At 52.3% G+C, this 22,620-nt stretch overlaps 3 protein-coding genes across 7 annotated transcripts in view; 2 read left to right on the plus strand and 1 right to left on the minus strand.

The window, feature by feature from the left end:
- Positions 1 to 17,511, plus strand: part of BMP8A (bone morphogenetic protein 8a) — a 34,813-nt gene extending 17,302 nt beyond the window's left edge. For both annotated transcript variants that reach the window (XM_049878860.1, XM_049878861.1), the window contains exons 4-7: positions 11,109 to 11,303; positions 12,149 to 12,228; positions 12,738 to 12,848; positions 17,257 to 17,511. In XM_049878860.1, the coding sequence (XP_049734817.1) occupies positions 11,109 to 11,303; positions 12,149 to 12,228; positions 12,738 to 12,848; positions 17,257 to 17,406 (536 nt within the window). In that variant the 3' untranslated portion in view covers positions 17,407 to 17,511. The remainder of the gene's footprint in view (positions 1 to 11,108; positions 11,304 to 12,148; positions 12,229 to 12,737; positions 12,849 to 17,256) is intronic.
- Positions 1,930 to 5,514, plus strand: LOC126072927 (succinyl-CoA:3-ketoacid coenzyme A transferase 1, mitochondrial-like). Its single transcript, XM_049878857.1, is given in 2 exon segments — positions 1,930 to 4,144; positions 4,146 to 5,514. Coding segments are annotated over 2 exon segments (1,566 nt in total). The 5' UTR covers positions 1,930 to 2,972; the 3' UTR covers positions 4,540 to 5,514.
- A 13-nt stretch (positions 17,512 to 17,524) lies between the features above and the next one.
- The window catches only part of LOC126072932 (peptidyl-prolyl cis-trans isomerase E), a 31,416-nt gene continuing 26,320 nt past the window's right edge, over positions 17,525 to 22,620 (minus strand). For 2 of the 4 annotated variants that reach the window (XM_049878866.1, XM_049878865.1), the window contains one exon: positions 17,526 to 22,586. In XM_049878866.1, the coding sequence (XP_049734823.1) occupies positions 22,518 to 22,586 (69 nt within the window). In that variant the 3' untranslated portion in view covers positions 17,526 to 22,517. Of the gene's footprint in view, positions 22,587 to 22,620 lie in introns of all 4 variants that reach the window. The other 2 variants (XM_049878867.1, XM_049878864.1) reach the window with 2 other exon arrangements.

Genomic DNA, 22,620 nt, shown 5'->3' on the forward strand with positions numbered 1-22,620 from the left:
CTCCTTTTTTTTTTTTTTAATTATGCTTTAGGTAAAAGTTTACATCTCAAGTTAATTTCTCATACAAAAAATTATACACATATTATTTTGTGACCTTAGTTGCAATCCCCACAATGTGACAGCACACTCCCCCTTTTGCCCTGGCTTCCCTGTGTCTGTTCCACCAGTTCCTGTCCCTTCCTGCCTTCTCATCCTGCCTCCAGACAGGAGCCACTCATTTGGTCTTTTGTACCCAGTTCAACTAAGAAGCACACTCCTGACATGTATTATTTTTTGTTTTGTAGTCCTGTCTAATCTTTGTCTGAAGAGTGGGCTTCAGGAATGGTTCCAGTTCTAGGTTAATATTGCGTCTGGAGGCCATAGTTTCAGGGGTTCCTCCAGTCTCTGTCAAACTATTAATTCTTGATGATTACTTCTTAATACTTAACCAAAAACCAAACAAACCCATTGCCGTCAAGTCAATTCCAACTCATAGTGACACTATGGGACAGAGTAGAACTGCCCCATAGAGTTTCCAAGGAGCGGCTGGTGGATTTGAACTGCTAGCCTTTTGGTTAGGAGCCGTAGCACTTAACCACTACACTACCAGGGTTTCCTCTTAATACTTAAAAGGCTTCAAAAACAAGTAAAGACTTTGAAATTGTCACATCCTAGAGGAGCCTAAAGAGTCGTAATTAATAAATGCAATGTAGTATCAAAAAAAAAAAAAAAAATTTTTTTTTTTTTTATCCTAGATCAGAAAAAGAATGCTAGGGGAAAACTAATGAAATCTGAATAAAGTATGGTGTTTGGTTAGCAGTAACGTATTAATATTTGTTCATAATGTACCATAGCAACATAAGACGTTAACAGGGGACACTGGGTGCCAGGTACATGGGAACTCTCCGTACTGTCTCTGCAATTTTCCTGTAACGCTAAACTATTGTAAAATATGAAGTCTATTTAAATACATGTATAAAACAAAGCCCTCTGAGCTCAGTTTGTCCATTGTGGGTACAATGGACAAACTGAAGTGAGAGGGAACTGTCAGGAGCCACACCGTGGTCCAGGGGAGAGCTGTAAGTGCTTGTTGGGAGCATCTGGGATGGAGAAAAGTGAATAGATCAGAAATATGTTGTGGAGGTAGAATCGTTAGGATGTATTTCTAGCAGAAGGAGCCAAGGCGGTACAGCGGCTAAGCAGTCGGCTGCTAACTGAGAGGTCAGTGGTTGGAGCCCACTAGGCACTCAGGGAGGAAGATGTGGCAGTCTGCTCCTATAGAGACGACAGCCTTGGATATCCTATAGGGCAGCTCTGCTCTGTCCGGTAGGGTCTCTATGAGTCAGAGCCAACTCGGCAGCAGGGGGTTTGGTTTAGGTTATTTACTGCTGGGCGTGTAGATGAGAAAAGGGGGAATCACGGATTTCTTAATAGTTTTTTTTGTTTTGCCTGAGTTAGGGAAAACTAGAGGAGGAGCAGGCTTCAGGTAGGATATCAAGAGCTCTCTTTTGGCCATGGTATTATTGAGACCCTGGTAGAGATCCACGTGCAAATGCCATTCCAGGGAAAGGTGAGTGCCGGAGACCCGGGTGTGGGAACCACTGGGTATAAGTGGATTTAAGGCCATGGAACTGGACAAGGGCACCCAGGGAAGTAATATAGCAATACAGCAGAGGGGACTGGCCTGGAGCCCTGGGGCCTCCAATATCCAGAGGTCCTGCCAAGGAGCGGCCACAACTGAGACTGAGTGGGACCAGCCAGGGAGAAGCAGGAAACTGGAGAGCAAGGTGACCCAGAAGCCAAGAAAAGAAAGAAGGAAGCAAAGAAGCCTTCCCAGGAGGAGGGAGTGTCACCTGTCCTCTGTAGAGGTTGAGAAAGGCCAGGACTGAGAAGTGACCAGAGGGCTTAGTCACATGGAGGTGACTGACATCCTTGACCAGAGCAGCTCAGTGGAGGGTGGGGATGCAGCCTGATTGGGGAGCTGGAGGGACAACCAAAGCAGGTGGCTGAGACACTAGACAGCTCTTTGTAGAACTTATGCTAGAGGAGGGATCCGAGAAATGGGGTGGCTGGAGGGAAATGTGGGGTCAGCAAGGGCCTTTTCAGACTAGGAGGCAGCAGAGCATGTGGTGTGCCGATGGGAAGGACTCAGTGGAGAGAGGAGAAGTGCCGAATCCTCCACTAGTTCCCAGTGGGGGGACTCGAAGCACAAGGAGGGGCAGCCTCTTCAGGAGAAGCGACCCTTGCTGTGACTGATGGCTGGGCAGGACCTGCCATCCCTGCTGTCATGATGAGGGGTGAACTTGAGCTCCTCCAGGGCAATGAAATGAGTGGGGCAGTCACTGGCTCTTGAGGTTGTCAACAGGATTAAACAGGTCACAAAGTCGGTGCTCAGTGAGGATAGCTGTTCAGTAGATATCAGTGTCTTGGAAGCTCCAGAGGGTTTGGAGTTTCTGGCAGAGGCTCCAGAGGGTCAGGCAGGGTCAGGAGAGGCTTTGGGTCCATGTCCCAATAGAGGCCGTCAGCTCTGCTCAGCTTTGTGAGGGCCTGTGGGCCTGAGACGGGGACTGAACCCAGGGCAGCAAGTCAGGATGCTGGGGACAGAGACGGTGAGCTGACTGGAGGCCACCGGCACAGAATCCTCTCTGGGCCTCCCCAAACCTGAACCCGCAGTCATTGGAGCGCGGCCCCGTGAGCAATTCCCTTCTGGCGGGGCCGCGGTAGCGTCACGTGCTAGCTCCGCGGCGCGGGACAGTCAAGTTCCAATCTGTCTGCCTTGTGGCCAGCACCTCCTTGGCTTCTCTGTGCCTGTGTCCTTACGTGCAACATGGAGAGGGTCGCCGCCCCGGCACGAGGCCGTTCCTACCCCCGCGGCCCGGGGACATCACCGCGGCGGGTGCTCTGGCTCTGTGACACGGCCGTGGCGCCCCTACGCGGGGCTCAGAGGCGCGCCCCCAGCCTCTCGCCTGCGGGACCTTGGACCGCGCACCCACATGGCGGCCCTGAGGCTCCTTTCCTCGGGGTTGCGGCTCTGCGCCCTCGCAGGCCGCTCGGGGGGCGCCCGGATCGGCCCCGCTCTGTCCGAGGGTGGTGCTCGCTGCTTCTCCACCAGCGCCAGCCACCGGGTCAAGTTCTACGCAGACGCGGTGGAGGCCATCAAGGACATCCCTCATGACGCCACCGTCCTGATGGGAGGCTTCGGCATCTGCGGGATCCCCGAGAACCTGATCGGGGCCCTGCTGAAGACCCAAGTGAAAGGGCTCACCGTGGTCAGCAACACCGTGGGCTTGGACGACTTCGGACTGGGCCTCTTACTGGCGAGCAAGCAGATTAGACGCATCATCTGCTCCTATGTGGGGGAGAACGCTCTCTGCGAGCGCCAGTACTTGGCCGGGGAGCTGGAGCTGGAGCTGACGCCCCAGGGCACACTGGCCGAGAGGATCCGCGCGGGGGGCGCCGGGGTGCCCGCCTTCTACACCAGCACTGGCTACGGGACCCTGGTCCAGGAAGGAGGTGCGCCCATCAGGTACTATGACGATGGCCACCTCGCCGTCATCAGTAAGCCCAGAGAGGTGAGGGAGTTTCATGGCCACCATTATCTTCTGCAGGAAGCCATCAGAGGAGATTTTTCTTTGGTGAAGGGGTGGGAGGCCGACCGCTCAGGAAATGTTATCTTCAGGAAGAGCGCAAGGAATTTCAACGTGCCTGTGTGCAAAGCTGCAGAAACCACAGTGGTGGAGGTTGAAGAAATTGTGGAGGTCGGATCATTTTCCCCAGAAGACATCCATATTCCTAGCATTTATGTAGACCACTTGATAAAGGGAGAAAAGTACGAGAAAAGAATTGAGCGCCTAGCAGTCCGACAAGAGGGAGTGGGAAGACACACACCCGAAGATAATTTGAGGACCTGCATCATCAAACGGGCGGCTCTGGAATTTGAAGATGGCATGTATGCTAATTTGGGCATAGGAATCCCTCTCCTGGCCAGCAACTTTATCAGCCCAAATATGACTGTTCATCTTCAGAGTGAAAATGGGGTCCTGGGCTTGGGGCCATTTCCAGTACAAAGTGAGGTGGATGCGGATCTCATCAATGCTGGCAAGAAGACAGTCACTGTTCTTCCCGGGGCTTCTTTCTTCTCCAGTGATGAGTCATTTGCAATGATTGGGGGGGCACCTTGGTCTGACGATGCTGGGAGGAATGCAAGTTTCCAAATACGGTGACCTGGCCAACTGGATGATTCCCGGGAAGAAGGTGAAAGGAATGGGAGGTGCCATGGATCTAGTGTCCGGTCCCAAAACCAGAGTCGTGGTCACTATGGAGCATTGTTCAAAGGCAAATGAACCCAAAATCTTGGACAACTGTACAATGCCGCTGACTGGGAAGCGCTGTGTGAACCGGATCATCACAGAAAGGGCCGTGTTCAACGTGCACCCCAAGAGAGGACTGACGCTGATTGAGCCCTGGAAAGGCCTGACAGTGGATGACATCAAAAAGTGCACAGGGTGTGCCTTCGCAGTCTCACCGGACCTCAAGCCAATGCAGCAAATTACAATGTAAGATGGGACATGGGCCTTTACCATGGAATGTGGGTTTCATTTTCACCTCACGGGAAGCTGGTCATCACATTTGCAAGTTTCACAAGCGGTTTGACTAGTTTTCCTCCTGGTCCCTCAGACTTTCTACAGCTGGATAGACTTTGTTCTCTCAAGAGGGATATGAATCTAATTAAAAACCGGAGAAAAAACAAAAGCTTGTCCTGGATGTTCTGTTGGTGCTGAGAAAGCTCTGTGATAATCGGTGAGGACACTGATGGCCCCCTCACTTTCTGTGATATTTACATTCCGGTATATGTAGCCTAGAGGATCGCTTAGGAAGTGTTTGATTGACGTGCTTTCCCTCATAGTTCAATCATAAAAGAGAGACAAAAACGAGGGAGAAAATAACTCCACCCAGAGTCTACTGAAGGCCCCATTTTACTAATATCAAGAATAATATACAAACATGTGAATTAGTGGTCGACAGAAATATCCCTAAAGATTTCCCTTTTCCTTTGGCTCTTCTGACTTTTCCTCTGGGCCCTTTCATTGTGTTGCTGATTTTGTTTCCCTATATCCTTACTTCCTCCCGCCACACTCCTCCTTATAGCTCAGTAGATGTCCCTAGAAGGCAGGCAGGACCATCTCGGTGGGACAGAGAACCGGGCGCTGGGAGAGCCTGCAGGAGGAGAGACTCTGGGCGCTGACGTTCCCCTGGGAAGCTTCCTGTGTGAGTACACAATCCACCTGTGCTTGTAATAGGCTGTGGTTTGTGAGAGGAGGAGCGCTAGGACCCTAACTGGTGGACTTCCATGGATGGCTTTTCTCATCTTAAATCGGAGTGTTCCTGTGTTACCCAGACCAGACACTTAGATCCTTCCTCTCTGTGTGGGGGCTCTAACTAGCCTCTTGTGTAACACTGTGTCTTAACCCAAGAGGGTCTGTCAGCTATTTTATCCTGAACCGAGAGTCTCAAAAAATAAAAGGAAAAACTCACTCACTGTGTATGTGTAAAGTGTTAAAAACACCTGCGGGGATCATGGGCTTTATACAGGTAGCTCTCAGGGTGTGCACAACTGATAGGAGATGTTAAGATCAGAAAATTCTAGCTGATCAAGGAAGGTCAAGCAGCCTCACCCTGAAGGAATGACCAGATCTTGGAAGGGAGGGGCGGGGTGGCAGAGACAGTGCTCACTGAGGGGACAGCCTGGAGGGGCAGCTTAACCATGGGATGGAGGCATGGGATGCCATTGAGTGGACAGTAGGGCATCTTTTGGGGCCTCTGAGGAGGAGGGTAACCTGATCTGCCCTGGGTGTCAGTTTTCCAGCAACGGGTAGAGAACACAGAGGTTTCCAGAAGCAGACAAGTGGAAGGATGTTACAATAGTTGAGAGAAGGAAACACTGGGTCTCTCATATAATCACTTTTTACCAATCAATCTCAGGGTCAAAAATAATCCTGGTCTTAAACATGCCCACAGTGGGATTTCCCTCCAAGGGTTCCAGCCCAGTCATCCTGATTGTCTGTCATTGTGACAATGGGGTTACCTCCCCGACTGCAGGCTGGGTCTGGGGTCAGGTGGCACCTGGAACAGAGAGAAGCCTTGGGGAGAGGCAATCTTAGGCCTGGGTACATTGGGGAGAGGATCTGAATTGGGGGTTAACCATTTGCCTGGGACAAGATAGGGCAGGTGAGCTGCCACAATATTCTGGGCTGTGATGGGGCCGCTCAGAAATGGGGTGAGGCTGGGGCCTCGCTGGGCCCACCTGGGCTCAGAGGAGCACCAGCTCCAACCGGGCCTAAGGGGGAAGACCACAGTGTGCCCCACATCTGGAAGCATGCCCACGGCATAGCTTGTCATCTGTAAAGGGAACAGCACGCCTGTCAGTACTCTCACAAGGTCAGGTCTAGAGGCAGGGACCCTGGGGCCCAAGAAGCTCCTGCAGCCCCCACGTCTGTCTTTCTCGGAATTGACCTGCCCAGACCTGGGCAGCCTAGGGGCTCACCACTAGCTGGAGCCAAGGAATCCTGCCCGTGGATGGGTTGGGCAAAAAGCAGAGCCAGTGGGAAGGGGGATCCCTGACTGTGGAAGGAGGGGCACAGAGGCCCTTTCCCAGGACTGCTAGATTAGGACTTCTGAAAGAGACCAGATGTTAGCACTTTGCCCTCCCCACCCCGCACCTCGCCCAGTTTGCTGGGGAAAGGTAGGAATATCCTGACTCTGTTGCAGCTTGTTCTGGGAACTTGTACAGTGACTACTCTCTTTGGACCTCGGTGTCTGCTTCTGTAAAATAGAAATTAGGATTAGATGCTTCCAAGGATCGTCAGGCAGGCTAGTCAGGCCTGTGAGAGCCTCCAAACGGCTCCCCAGTACCCAACACAAGGCTTGGTTCTGTGGGGCTCCGTGAGGCTTTGTGGCATCATTGAGCTTATTTGTCCTTCTGTTCTGCACCCAGGAGACCCCAGTGAGATCCTTGAACAGACAGTTGCACAAAAGGAAGACAAATGGTGGACAAAGCCTTAGAGGACTGATCCACCTCCATGGGCCCAAGGTAGACAGGGCCCTGCTGGGACTCAAAGGACAGAGCAGCGGCACAGATAGGCCTGGAGGGCCCACCCTGGCTCCACGGCCACTTCCCCTGCCATGTGTCCCCGAGTCAGTGGAGCTCCACTCCAGGGTCTGGCATTGATGAGTGTTGGCTCCCCACTCAAGTCTGCTCCACTTTATGCTCTTTGTGACCTCAGTCACCTTTCCCCTGTGCTCTGTGCTTATTTTTCTTATGGTTTCTGTTTTCTCATAGGGCTGCTTCCTTATACCTTTGACTTGCCGTGTCCCAAACTCTACCGAATAGCTTTGCTCTGGCACCCCTCTGGGGTCAGCTCCTGCAGCTAACACCCTCCCTGTCTCAGCAGCTCTTGTTCCCATTCCTGATAGTGAGCCTCCAGTCAGCCCAGTTCATTAGTGTGTGGCAAGTGATGTCATAGGTCAAAGGTTGGTCTCTGGATTGATTGGTTGTCCAGTCAGTGGTGTCCAGTGGACACCTGGTCTACAGCACTGCTGTCTAAGGGCCAGCATTTGCTTAGGACTGTGGGTGGGGAAGGCAGGCAATGTTCTTGACCTGTAGTCTATAATAGAGAACTATTATAGACCTGCTGTGGAACAAATTGGTCAGCAAATGAAGAAAACCCTCAATGAGATGGCTTGACACAATAACCTCAACAATGGGTGTCTTAGGCTGGGTTCTCTAGGGAAACAAAACCAAAGAATTGTCTATATATATATATGTATATAGAGAGATTTATATCAAGGAAATGGCTCATGCGATTGTAGAGGCTGGAAAGTCCCAAGTCTGTGGGTCAGGCAGGAGGCTTTTCCTGACCCATGTAGCTAAAAGGGCTGGAGATACAAAGACTGGCAGGTCAGACAACAGGCCTCTGGCTCATAGGCTGCGGATGCCGACAGATCCCAAGAGCAGCAAGTGTCTTAGTTATCTAGTGCTATCATAACAGAAATACCACAAGTGGACGGCTTTAACAAAGAGAAATTTATTTTCTCACAATCTAGTAGGTTACAAGTCCAAATTCAGGGCGTCAGCTCCAGGGGAAGGCTTTCTCTCTCTGTCGGCTCTGGAGGAAGGTCCTTGTCCTCAATCTTCCCCTGGTCGAGGACCTTCACAGGCACCGGGACCCCGTGTCCAAAGGACGCGCTCTGTTCCTGGTGTTACTTTCTTGGTGGTATGAGGTCTCCAGCTCTCTGCTTGCTTCCCTTTCCTTTTATCTCTTGAGAGATAAAAGGTGGTGGAGGTCACATCCCAGGGAAACTCCCTTTACCTTGGATCAGGTTGGTGACCTCAGTGAGGGTGGTGTTACAATCCCACCCTAATCTTCTCAACATGAAATTACATCCACAAAATGGAGGACAACCGTACAATACTGGGAATCATGGCCTAACCAAATTGATACACACATTTTGGGGGGGACATAATTCAATCCATGACAGCAAGTAAGCTAGCAGGCTGCTGGCTCATAAACTCCAGAGGCTGACGAATCCCAAGATCAGCAGGTAAGCTGCTAGCTCAAATCCCAAGAACCAGAGTTCAGATGAACAGGAGCCAGCTGCAGAATCCAGAGCGAGCGAAAGCCCTCTAGCCTTGCCAGAAAGTCCACCTAGATTGGATGCAGGCCACAACCCCCAGAAAACTCCCTTTCAACTGATTGGTTACTCACAGCAGATCGCATCGTGGAGGTATTTACATCATTATACAACTGCCAAACTTCATAATAACTACCAAAGCACTGAGAATCATGGCCCAGCCAAGTTGACACACAGCCTTTAACGATTACAATAGGCTCAAACATGAAAGATCATGGCAATGGTGCAGGACTGGGCAACATTTTTTTCTGTTATACATGAGGTCTCCATGAATCAGAGCTGACTCAACAGCAACTAACAATAGCAACCACATGGAACAAACAGAAATATGTATAATGTGTCCATAAATGTATATATGTATGTCTGTATATACACATGTATACACACGCACACATACATACTCATGCATGTATGTGCGTGTGAGTGCTTCCAACACTGAAGTGAAGTGCCCCCTCATGTAAATCGAACAATTGATACTATGTTTTAAGAGACATAAAAATGGGTTAGTAACCCTGCTCCTGAATTGAGTATAAGAAAATTTCACAAGAAAAAAAATGAAAACCAAAACCAAACCAAACCTGTTGTCATCAAGTTGATTCCGAGTCATAGTGACTCTATAGGACAAAGTAGAACTGCCCCACAGGGTTTCCAAGGCACACCTGGTGGATTCGAACTGCCTACCCCTTTGGCCAACAGCTGTAGCTCTTAACCACTATGCCATAAAAAAATAGTATAAGAAAATTTTCACAGGAAAAAAAATGAAGAGGCTCTATTATTGCATTTTTGTCTTTATAACAAAATCCAGGAAATGACCCAAATGTCTAACATAAGGTAATAGCAAAGTAAAGTATGGTGTATCTACTCAATGTAATTTTCTGCATTTGAAATATGTATTATTGAGACTTATTTTGACAAGGAAAAAATATATATGAAATAGTTGGGGGAAATGCAGACTTCTTCACAGTGCTGACGATGGTGTAAAATTTAAAAACCAACCTGTCATGGATTGAATTGTGTCCCATGTGTATCAATTTCCCCAGTATTGTGTGATTGTCCACCATTTTGTCATCTGATGTGAGCTTCCTGTGTTGTAAATCCTACCTCTATGATGTTAATTAGGTGGGATTATCAGCAGTTATGTTAATGAGGCAGGACTCTATCTACAAAATTGGATTGTAACTTGAGCGAAACTCTTTTGAGATATGAAAGAAGTGAGCAGAGAGACAGGGGGACCACATACCACCAAGAAAGCATCTCCAGGAACAGAGCACGTCCTTTGGATAGGAGCAGAGAAGCTCCCAAACCAAGAGAAGACTGATGACAAGGACCTTCCTCCAGAGGTGACAGAGGAAGACTTCCCGTGGAGCTAAATGCCCTATATTTGGACTTGTAGTGTACTAGATTGTGAGAAAATGAATTTTTCTTTGGTAAAGCCATCCCCTTGTGGTATTTCTGTTACAGCAGCACGAGATGAATAAAACACAACCTATGAAAATACCCTAAAAAACAAAAATGGATATGCTAGAGGAGGAGGCTTATGAGTGATGTTTTTCTCAAAAGTTGTTTTACTGTGGTTATTATATTGCTTTTACAATTATAAAAAAAAAAAAAGGACATTTGGAAATAAAAAAAGGTACGGAAAGGTGGTTTTGTTGGTGGCGTCTTTACATTCCCGGGGCTAATTTGCTTAGGTTTTTCTTGTCATCTTCAGCCTTTCAGCAACTGTGGGATAAAACCCCATTTTTATAGGCTTCGCTATTCCCAGGGCTGGGCCCAAACCATGTCCCTTCCTACAGCCTTTCCTCTTTTTTCACCATAAATCCCTCTGAGTGGATAAGAACTTAGTCGCTGGAAGGAGACCTCCGTGGGTTGAGCCCCGGCTCTGGGACCTCCTTCAAGTGTCTCCACCCCCTGAGCTTTGGGGGTCTCATCTGTGGGGATCAGAGCAGCCATCACTAATGCTAGTGGTTCCTAAAATTAGCTGGGTGGTCCCATAAAGCATACCCAGACATCCCCAGAAAGCATGGGGTGGGAGATTGAATAGGGCCTCAGAGTCCTCAGATGGAGGGGGGAACCCTGAGGCTGAGGGCCCCTGACTGCAGCAACTTCTGTAAACATGAAGTACGGGATTACTGTAAAGATTGAGTGAGATGAGCGTGTAAAATGACTAAAACGGGGAAAATGCTCTGCAGATGTCACATTTCATGGTCATCACTCATAAGGGTACCTGGTTCCCCAAGGAACCCCCACTCACCACCTCTTTCAGACCTGCCTACAGGGACCTGGCTGGACTTAGGACTCAGGTCTTCAGATGGGAAACTGAGGCACAGCAGGTCCCCCTCAGGTCTCAGTACTCCTGGGCCTGTCCAGGCCCCAGCTGAGAGTCCACATGCAAGACCACCACCCTCACTGACCGCCTCTGTCCTTTCTCTGTTCAGGGCACAGCGTGGACCCTGGCATGGCCGGTCTGCTGGGGAGCCGGGCGCCGCGCCCCAAACAGCCCTTTGTGGTCACTTTCTTCAGGGTGAGCCCAGGTCCCATCCGAGCCCCGCGGGCAGTGAGGCCGCTGAAGAGGAGGCCGCTGAAGAAAACCAACGAGCTGCCGCAGCCACACAGGCTCCCCGGCATCTTTGGTGAGGTCCGGGGCTGGCCTGGCTCTGAGCTCTGGCAGGCGTTTGCCTAGAGAGGCTGCGCAGGAGGCAGGTGGTGGGACAGCGCCCTCTGGGCCCTCAGGATGGCTCAAGTGACCAGTCTCCCTCCAGCCACCTCTCCCAACACCAGCCTTTGCCCCATGCACGGGGTGACTGGCCACTCCCCTCTCTCAGGCTCTGAGCCTCTGCACTGGCCACCCTTCTACCTGGAAGTCCCCTCTCTGCTTTCCCCTGGCTTCTCCAGGAGCCTTCCCCAGACCTCGCTCAGAGTGAATCGCCCCTTCCTCTGGGCAGCTACAGGCCCCCTTGGCCCTTGGTTCTTCCTTGGACACTTGCAGGATCTGCAGTTGTTTATGTGAAGGTCGCCACACTGGGCAGAGCCTGTTGGTGTCAGGGACAGGCCTGACCTGCCATGTTCCCTGCTTCATGGGTGCTGCCCTTTGCTGGCCTCAGCTGAGCACACTTGAACGTATGGAATGGATGTGGCTGGAGAGGGTGGGGGTGGGGTGCAGGAGCTGTCTCTGGAGGCAAAAGGATGTGCTTGTCTTCCATCCTTGGTGTGGCCAAGGGTCCTCTTTGACGGGGAGGGGCCAGGCTGAGCGTGGGGTTACTCAGCAGTCATCGGGAGCCATCGAAGGCTCTTGAGCTGGATTGTGGCATAAGCTGAGCTCCAGGGTTGGGCTTTATGAGATCAGATGCTTTAGATTCCCATCATTTGTTTATTTAACAAATATGCCCGTCAGGGTGGCCCCTTCCCTGGGATCACCCACAGGATAGCTGGACAGAGCCGGACCCCAGAAAAGATCTTGTATTCTCTGTCCCCTCAGATGACATCCACGGCTCCGTTGGGCGTCAGGTGTGCCGGCGGCACGAGCTCTACGTCAGCTTCCAGGACCTGGGCTGGCTGGTAACTCCTGACTCTGCTCCTTTCTTAATTGACAAACCCCACCTTGCAATCCTAAGTGTGCCTCCAGAGAGGAGGTAGAATTATGGGTGATTTTTTCTTTTTTATGTATTTTATCTTCGGTATTTTCCAAGTTTTCTAAAGTGAGAATGTGCTACTTTTATAGTGAGCAAGACTGAATCCTCAGGCAACTGAAATGTCAGAGCTGCCACAGGGCACCCAGGCAGGGTGGCCAGGGCCTCCGTGTGTTTGCTGCAGCTACAGCTGTGGCCGTGGGGCGGGTGGGCGGGGGAGGCTGGTGGGGCGCTCACAGGGTATGGGGGGGTCAGTGCTTAGCCCTGTCCACTGAGGGTCTTTAGGGGCTTTCAGGCCTCTGGGGTGGTGGTGGGGCCCAAGGGTGTTTGATCGGTCCTGTGGCTCAGGGAGGCACAGCCCCGAGTTGTCTTGTGACAGCGCTGGCCCAGGGGCCCTAGAGGGGCACATGGTGGACTCACTGTTTCCCTCCCTACCAGGACTGGGTCATTGCCCCCCAAGGCTACTCGGCCTATTACTGTGAGGGGGAGTGCGCCTTCCCGCTAGACTCCTGCATGAACGCCACCAACCACGCCATCCTGCAGTCCCTGGTTAGTACTGCGCCCATCCTGCCTGCACCCTGGGTGGGGGGTGGGAGTCAGGGGCAGGGGGAGGGAGCTCATACAGTACAGCCCGCAGGTGAATGAGTTTTCGTTGCAATAGAATCTGACACAGAATACACCGGAACCTACATGCACCTCAGACATCGACTAAAAAGCCATGCACGCACACAATCTACGCACAGTACTTGCACACATGGGACATTCGTGGACTCAGGCACACCTCCATGCGGTCAGATACACAGACACATGTAACAGACATGCACACACACCTGGTACCTGTGTGGACTTAGCACACGTCTGCCCACATGCACCGGTGTGCGCTGCCTTCCTGTGATGCATGTACACGCAGTATGAGCATTGTGCGTGTGCCTCTACACACCCTCTCATGGCGTGTGCCTCCGCCTTGGCGTGTGCCAGGGAACGCTAGGGTGTGGCACTAACGTGCTGTGGGCTGTGGCTCTCTGCTCCTCAGTTTCCTTTCACGGACTTTTCCCTAGTCCTTTCCTAGCTCCTCGTGGTTTCTATAGACTGTATGCTTTTTGATGCCCCAGGTTCTGAGGGAACTTTAAATGCTTGAAGTTTTTTCTCATGGGAACATTGTTGCTCCTGCTTATCGTTAGTTCTTTCTGTGTTTGTTGATTCTGGTGTTGAATCGTCTTTCTAGAACGTTTAACCTGGAATCCTAGTTCCTAGGATCCCAGAGCCTTATGTTTTTCTAGACTCAATGTCTTAGATTGAGAGCAAACGGATTAACAAAAGCAGCTTTGATGTTATGCTAATGCTTATTTTCCCAAGGGTCTGATGGGGTTTGTTGGGCACCCAGCAGTTGACTTCCTTTGGAAAAGCTCCGGGTGATGCTAAGACACGAGTGGAGCAATCCTGCCCAGCCTGTCTTCTATGTGATGTGGTTCCCACGGCCCCTGTCGGGGGTTATCAGGTGTGACAATCTCACCTGCACTCCCAAGAATCTGTCCCCTCCATGCCGCTCTGTCACCACCTTGGCCCAGGCCCTCAGCCATAGATGTGAGCACCCCATGTGTGCTGGGCAACACACCAGACAGACCCTGCCTGCTGGGGCTGCTGCCCTGAACTCACAGACAAAGGGGACTTGATGCCTTCTGTGAGGAAAAGGAGTGTGGGCCACTCAGCAGAGGGAGACTGGGTGGGGCCGCTGCAGGAGGAGGAGCAAGTCAAGAGCTGGAGGGAGAATGTTCCAGGGAGACTTGGAATGAGTACAAAAGCCCCATCTTAGTTGGGTTCTCTAGAGGAGCAAAACCAGTAAGATGTATGTGTATATATAGAGAGAGATTTACTTCAAGAAAATGGCTCACACAATTGTGGGGCCTGACAAGTCCCAAATCCATAGGCCAGGCAGCAGGTGGGAGACCTCTGCTGGCTCATGGGATTGTGGGGGCTGGGGAATCCAAAATAAGCAGGTCAGACAGCAGGCGGGATACCTCTGCTGGCTCACATCCTATGATCCAGAGATCAGGCAAGTACAAGAGTGCAGGGTCGAGAGAGCGCACGTTCTGCCAGAATATCCACTTATATTCTGGAAGCAGACCACACACCTCAGGAAACTCCCCTTTCAACTGATTGGCTGATCACATCGTGGATGGTGATTACATCACATCACATCACATCACATAGTTCATCATCTGAGCAAACCACCGAGAATCAATCAAGTTGACACATAAAATTATCCATCACAGTCCTTAAGACAATAAGGAGCTTGATGGGTTCAGGGTCAGCAGGGAGGCAGGGCTGGCATAGAGTAAGCGAAGGGGAGGGAGGTGAAGTTGAAGGTGGGCAGGGCCGGGTCACTGAGGGCCTGTGGTCCCCAGTCAGGATGGTGAATTTTAGTTCAAGTGAACCGAGAAGTTGCTGGAGTGTTTAAGCAGCAGTGTCATGATCTGCCTCTCTACAAGGATCTCTCTGGCCACTGTGGAAAGGATGGACCATAGGGGGTTGAGGGTGGAGGAGGCAGGGAGAACAGTGAGGCAGCTGCTGTGGTTCCTGACAAGAGCTGGTGGCAGCTTGGACAGGGTGGCTGGGTGGGAGGTGAGAAGTGGTCAAAGGAGCATAGATAGTGGAAGTAGACCAACGGGACTCTCTCCCATGGAGCGGATAGAGGGAGTGGGGAAGCAGAGGATCAGGTGCCTTCTCGGTGTGTGGCCTGAGCAACGTGGGTAGATGAGGCCCTCATTTACCAAGGACAGGGAAGGCCTGGCACGGGGCAGTATTGTCATTAGGGTTGAGGGGAGGATTGGTGGAAATCGGTAGTTCTTCAGCAGATATGTTTGAGATCCTATTAGATCTTCAAGTGGTGATATCAGGTGGGTAGTTATATCCAGCGACGGATTATCCAGTAAGCAGGGTACGCACGGCCTTACTTGTGCCTACAAATTTATCTATGGTGCACAACTTCATCTGTTTTTCACATCGAAGATGTGAAAGGCCCCTCATTAGCCATTCTGCAGGCCCCTTCGCCCAACCTATCCCCCTGCCCGCACGTCCCAGGACCCTTGTCTCTGGGCACCCTGAGTGGTGCACGCCTCCCCCAGGGGAGGGCACAGGTGGTCAGCAACTCTTGCTCCTGGAGCACTGTGGGCCCACTTTTATCACTGTGCTGGTAGTTTATTGAAATGTTTTGCTCTGTGTCCCATCACTCTCCACTGAGACCGTGAAAGCAGCGTCTGTGTCTGGGATATTTCCACGTTTTCCATGCTGGAAGGGCTGGACAAGGCCAGTGTCAGAGAAATGTTTTTGTTGGAAACGAGAAAAGTATCACTATACCCACTTGACAGAGGAGAAAACTGAGGGGCCCAAACACGTGCAGTTTGTACCCAAGAGCGCTGATTTGGTATCCCACATATTCATGCCTCAAAAATGAATGGAATGAAGTAACACATTAGACTCCACATTCTTTTCGGTTCTGGACGATATAAAAGGCTGTGTCTCTTTTTGTCACTCATCTGACAAAGCTCTGCTCTCGGGTGGGGAGTCGCAGAATGGCAGTGCCTGGTGGTGCTCACTTCTCTCTCGAGTGTCCCAGCTCAGCAGAGACCCTCCCCAGTTCCCAGCCTTAGAGCCCCGTGGCCAGCACTGGTGGGTGGTGTCTCCTGGCCTCTTCAGATGGGCCCATAAATGCCGAGAGCCCAGCCCCACATGGGGAGACTGGAAAGTGGGGAGCAGCGGCCCTGTCCCAGTCTGGGTGGGCATCCCTGGAGAGACCTTGCTGGGGCTTCCAGACAAAGGTGATGGGGGCGACAGGGATGAGGAGGCTGGGCTGTGGGAGAGGCCCCCTGTCAGACAGCTTTGTCTGGGTCCTGCACAGCAGCAGCACCTGTGAGGGCTGGAGGTCCTGGCCAGCTCAGCAGCCCACATGCACTGCCAGGAGCAGGTTTCCTCCTGTCTCCATGTCTCTTGATGGACGGTGGTGCTGACCGTGCGGACCTTCAGCGTAAACGGCAGCTCATCCAGCCAAGTCTCAGCACCAGTATTTTTATGGAGGCTGAAAATGACTGGCTCATTCAGTCAGGCTATTGTGGTGGGTGAAAGCTGTTCTGGGGTGTGGTGGAGAGCTCACATCCTGGGCCCCATCCTGGCCACACCATCAATGGCATGTGACTCTGGATGCGCCCTGTGGTCCCTGTGCCTCAGTTTCCTCATCTGCACAGAGCAGCGCTTGCCAAAGAAGTTGTCATGAAAGCAGAAAATACTTTGAGAGATAATAGTGCCAAACACATCAAAAGTGAACCCTGAATGTCTAGAATGTTCCATGAACATTTACTGGCTCACCCTCTGGAGAGGGAGACAGACCCACAAACAGATCATGACAAGACATGATCAGGGATACAGAGAAGGACAGAGTAGAGGAATCCCAGAGGAGGTCCTGCAGAGAAGTTCCAGGCACCAGACTCAGGCACCAGGTGAATGGTGTGTTGGGGAACAGCGGGCTTTCTATGTCTGAAGGGGGTGGACATGGCAGGGCACAGGCTGGAGGTCCAGGGAGCAGTGAGGCAAGTGTGTGGGGCCTGGACCGCCAAGCCAGGGGCTCAGGCTGAGCCCTGAGGGTTGGGGGGGACGGGTTGGTGAAGGGCCCCAGGAGGGCAGTGGCAGGCTGAACCCTGGGGGGGGGCGGTGAAGAGCCCCAGGAGGGCAGTGGCAGGCTGAGCCCTGAGGGTAGTGGGGGGAGATGAAGGGCCCAGGAGGGCAGTGGCACGGTCAGTCATGCCTATTAGCACCTGGTCTGGGTGCAGGAGAGGATGGAGCGTGCAGGGCCAGAGAGCTTTAAGCTGGAGCCTGTGCAGGGAGCAGGTGGGAGCTGGGGGTTTGGTGGGTCCTCAGAGGAGGCTACCCTGCTCATGCCTCTGCTGCTGCCCTCCCTGGCCAGGTGCACCTGATGAAGCCTGAGGCTGTCCCCAAGGCGTGCTGTGCGCCCATCAAGCTGAGCGCCACCTCCGTGCTCTACTACGACAGCAGCAACAACGTCATCCTGCGCAAGCACCGCAACATGGTGGTCAAGGCCTGTGGCTGCCACTGAGGCCACACCCGCCTGGGCCTGCTGCAGCCTTCCTGCCCCACCTAGTCAGGCCCCTCTCCAGGCAGGAAGCCCTCAAATGCAGTCATACTTCAGGCAGGGGTGGGAGGGAGGGCCCTCTGAGGTCAGCACAATCCCCTGCCCACTTCCTGCCAGGGCTCTGGTCTTCTCCAGGACCCTCTGTTCCTCTTACCCTGGGGTTTGTGGGAGACTGTCCTTCCCCAATCCTGGTGAGCCTAAGGCACACAGCAGCCATGGAGGTGTGTGCTGACGGGGGCGCCTGGGGTCAGCACCAAAGTCCTATCTATCTTGGGACCTGTCTGTGGCCAAGCCAGGGAAGTCCAAGGAGCATCTGATTCCCAAGGTTGGCTGGCTCAGGCTTTCCACCCTTCACCACAAGGTTTGGGTGTGGGCAGTCAGGGGGTCTTCCCCTTCCCAAGGGCATAATTAGACAAAATGGACATGCCTCAGCACAGTGTCTTCTTGGACTCATAACTTGGCCTCCAGACACAGTGAAGCATATAGGTCAGAAACAGAACAAGCTGGATGGGCCTCATGACCTAAGGCTGAAGCCAGTGGGGATGTTTGATGGCATTTGTCTTTCCATCTTCCTATGCTGGGCCTGTCCCTGCTGCTGCCTGGGGAAGAGATGTGACCCCGCAGAAAACCTAAGAACTTGGGGCTTCCAGCTCCCTCAACCACCTCCACCACGTTGACCCTTTTGGAGCTGAGCACTGAGACAAAGCTAACTCTTGGCAAAAGCAAGGGCAGCAGCTGCTATGAGTGGTCTGGGCTGGCACAGCACAGATGATACCATTTCCTACATGCTCGGCCATGCCCAACATCACTAATCAACCTGGATTCTTTCTCCACCAAACCCAGACAGGCCTCAAAACCCTCCACAGAAGAGCTCCAAACAGCCACTACCAACCATTCATAGTTGGAACAAACCCTGCGCAGGAGCAGTCCATTCCCCACAGAGCATGAAAGGGCTGGGCAGCCTGTGGCCAGGCAGGATGCAAGGGAGGGTAAGCCAGTGCCCACCAGCTTCGAGGCATTAAGAACAAACTAGTCATCAGTCTGTGTCACCTGTGTGCCCAGGAGCCCTGTCCTGGTTCTCGGGGCCTGTGAGCCAAAAAGGCCCCTGTCCCAGGGGAGTGACAGGCAGTAATTAAGCTGAGCTGGGTAGGGAGGTTTGTCTCAGCTTCCAGTGTTCCGGGAAACCACAGTTCTTGGAACAGCTGCTGGGAGCTGGAGTGTTTATTTGATTTCTGACTTGCTAAGCCTGTAATTAACCTGCTGGTGCAGACAACATCCAGCTGCACAAACCCTGAAATACCGTCATTAAAAGCAGCTCCTGGGCCCGCCCTGTCCACAGGCCCTGCCCAGGGATGCGCATCTCCGAGGAGGGACCTCCAGGAGAGCAGGTCTGGCAGGGCTGGGGCTGCGCTGCAGGACAGCAGCCCCTCCACCTGGACCTGGGAGACCCTCTGCTGCACAGAGGGCGGGCCAACCTGTCGACTGAGTTGCCCATCAGCCTAGGGCGTCAAGCACAAGCTGGCAGGTGTAGGACGTGACACTGGCCCAGATGTGAGACCTGTATCTGGTTCCAGATCAGCCACTGACTTGCTTGGTGTCTGGACAAGTCCCCTTCCATATCCATGCTTCAGTTTCCCATCTGTGACATGAGGATATGGGACTCTCATCTCCAGAGGCCCTTCCAGCCGAAGAATCTGCCTGCCACCCTATCCTGTCCTCACTCACAGCCGGAGAATCCACAGCTGCATCTCCACTCACAGAAGGCTGCCATGTGACATGCTGTCCACCTGCTGTTTCAGGACCTTACTTGACAGCTCTCCTCCCAACATCAAGGACAGCAGAGGCTTGGAAATTAGCTGATTACTTGACAACTAAATGTCAACGTTTGGTGTCTTCAATGCCCAGCACACAACCGGGTGGTGGGGGGAGGGGGGTGCCAGGAGCTCGACAAAGGAATGCTTTGAAAGCGCAGACTTGGCCTTGCCCATCGGCGCGCAGAGCAGGAACATAAGCACCATGATACTCCTTGTAAGCTGCGGCTTTCCTGACAGACTTCCAGCGCCCACAGCCACCCAGGCAGCCACCAAAGAAAATGAATAGAAAAGGCCTCAGGGAAGTGAGGCAATTGCAGACACAAAGCCCATGAGGCAGGGTCATTTGGGCTCAGATCCAGTTACCACGACAAGCTTGTCTACCTGCTGCCTCTGCAGCCCAGATAACACTCGAGGCTGCACATCAGGAGGATAAATGAGGGCAGTCAGCTCAGGCCCACTGACAGCAATAGATAAGCGATGACAGGAAGGAAGTTCACCAAGGACCACTCAGCGGGGGCAAATGGCTTTGTCCACCTCAAACACCCCAGGGACATCTTCACAAATGCTGCACTGGCCCCAGTGCCAAGTCACCACACAAATGACATTCTCTAATGTGTCTCTGTGTAGGGACGTGGGTAACACGCTTTGGAGAAATTCCCTACGAAGTCACAGGGAAGGAGCGAACAAGTAGACCTGGTGTGGAATTCTCTGCCTTTTGACTAAATGACACAGCGTCTGAGGCTGCTGCTTCCTCCAGAATGGCGTACTGCTTGTGCCCCAATCCGGGGGCCGGATTTGTCCACAGGGCACTCAGCACGGTGTCTGCACAGATGCGTTAAATGACTAGTATTCTGTTAGTGGTCATATTTTAAATGAACTTGCAACTTCTGAGCCTCTCCTGAGTGCCTTCATATTAAAACTCACTTCTCCAAGGATGTATCCTGGAGTTGCTGCTGTAGTTACTTCAAAGCTCTGCTCTTCCTAGATTCTAAACTGGGTCATCCCTTGGGATGAGGTGAGGCCTTGCACCTGCCATGGGGGTGACCAGCAATGTGTCGGCCTCTGCTCGGGGCATGGCAGTGCCCTGCCCTTGTGCTCTCAGAGATGCTGGCATCTCGCAGTCCTGCTAGCAGGCACAGCGCCCATGGTGCCCTGTGGGAAGCTGAAGGGGAAAACTTTCTATTTAAGGTTTCTCTTCTTAGTGGGAAGCCTTGACCAAGGATCTGACCCTCTTTAAAATAAAAAAAAAACTTTTTTTTCTGTCTTAAAAAAAATTATATGTGCCGGGGAAAATTTTGAAAGTAACAAACACAGAATACAACCACCTATGAAACCACCACAGAGAGAACAGTGTTAATAATTCCTTCCAGTCTTTCTTCTTGGCGGGTGTTTTTGTCTTTACATAGAATAGACATTTTACAGAGTTAGGATCATACTCTATGTACTGTTTGATGACTTGCTTTATTTGATGTATATTTTGAAAATTTGCTATTAAATATTCTTTGAAAACAATTTTCCGTAGCATTCCATCACTTGAGTTCTCCATATGAGCCCTAGTTTTCTCACACAACAGGTCTCACAATTCCTTCCAGAGAAGGTTGTGAGGCTCTGTGACCCCGCATCTGTACAGCACCCAGGACTCAGGAGGCCAGGAGCATGGGCTGCCTACTAACCCCAAGTCCCTGGACTTGTAACTTTCTCTTCCTCTCTGTAGCACTTGGTGCAAGCAGGAGGCACAGCTCTGCTGAAGGAGCTGGATGTCTGCGGACAGGCACCTCCTCTCTGAGGCTCAGGTAACCACCTGTACATGGGTCCTGAGGTGGGCCCTGAGATAACACCTGGGGAAGCCCTGCAGTGCCAGGTGGGCAGTTGCCACCCAATGGTTCCTCTCCCACTGGGCTCTCTGGACTGCCCCTCTTCCCACAGCAACTAAGGGAGGTACAGTAAGTGATGAGGTCCTCCCAGGAAAAGTCCGTTCCACAGGGTCATATGACCAGTCCCTCCTGCGGCCCTGGGCCAGCCTGCTCTCCCCCTACCCCTGCGGCCCCCACGTTGAGTACTTGGCACACATCCTCTTCTCTCCTGGGTAACACACCAGCCCTGCAGAGCAGGCATGGTCCTGGCCTCACTGCTGCCTGTCCTGACACTCGGCGGCAAGGGGAGAGACGCTTACATCAAGGGGCAACGCCCTGTGACAGGAACAGTGGCTCCCAGCTGAGGGAGCAGCCAGAGGCAAGGCTGGCATGCCATCCTCCACAGAAGCTGGCCTAGGGTCCCCTGGCAAGGGGCAGCAGACTTCTTCCCTTCTGATCTCAACCCAAAATGAGAACACAGGCTGAGAGGCCAGCCCAGCCCAGTGGTTTCTGAGGAGAGACTCAATGCCAGCCAGAGATACTGGGAGGTGGCAGGGGAGCAGGTGGCAGCCCTGGAGGAGGCTAAGGTGACTGATGGGGCCAGGCTCAGCTCAGCACATGAGAGATGCATGAGGTAGAAGACCAGAGGCCAGCCTAGCAAAGCTGCAGACGGAGATGGAAGACTGCATGTTCCAGACAGGAAGAGGGTGAGGGGTCAGAGAGGCACCAACTCTTGTCTTGTTTCTTATTGTCTCCCCAGCACCAAGCACAGTGCCTGGCAGAAGAAGTGCACTGAGCACTCTGATAATAAAATCCTCACTACTTTTCAGTGAATGAATCAAGAGCAAGTGGATCCCTTAGACTGATTACAGGTTCCCATTAGAGTCAGTTGGCACAACGACTGGGCTGCTGTCTGACTGACCTAACTCTTCTGCCTGACAGCAGAAGACAGAAAGACAGAGGCACTTCTACACTGGTTTTGACTTCCAATGCCCTGCAATGGTCCAACAAAGGTGTCTTCTCAGGGACTCAGCCCGCGGGAAGAGAGAGAAGCGGCGGGCAGGTGCTGTGGCCCATCTAGGCAGACAACCCAGTCGCAGTGGTCAACCTCTGAAAATATGTGGGACCCAGCCAGCAGACGGCAGTACAAGAACTAGGATTTATTTTACCAGAAGAAAACATCCCAGCAGGCCCAGGAGAGGCCCTGGCAGCAAAGGCCTGGCGAAGTCAGTAACTGTCCACAGTGGGTGCCTGCAGGTAGGTACCTGGACTAGCTCCTTGTGGCCACAGCCACACTCTGCGAAGGAGCTACTCTAAGCTGTCACCAAAGAAGGGCTCCCTGCTGGTTCCCCTGGACACGGGGCAGGAGCAGGGAGAGGGCACAGGGCAGAGCAGAGAAAGTGCCAGATCATACATACTCTCCACAGTCGGCAATGATCACTTTCTGCTTTGGCTTCCCATCCTTGCTGCCCTGGGCCTTCGTGCAGAACAGGAGAGGAGGAATCAGGGGA

This window comes from Elephas maximus, chromosome 3 (genome assembly GCF_024166365.1).
Source record: "Elephas maximus indicus isolate mEleMax1 chromosome 3, mEleMax1 primary haplotype, whole genome shotgun sequence".
NCBI classification, from domain to species: Eukaryota; Metazoa; Chordata; class Mammalia; order Proboscidea; family Elephantidae; genus Elephas; species Elephas maximus.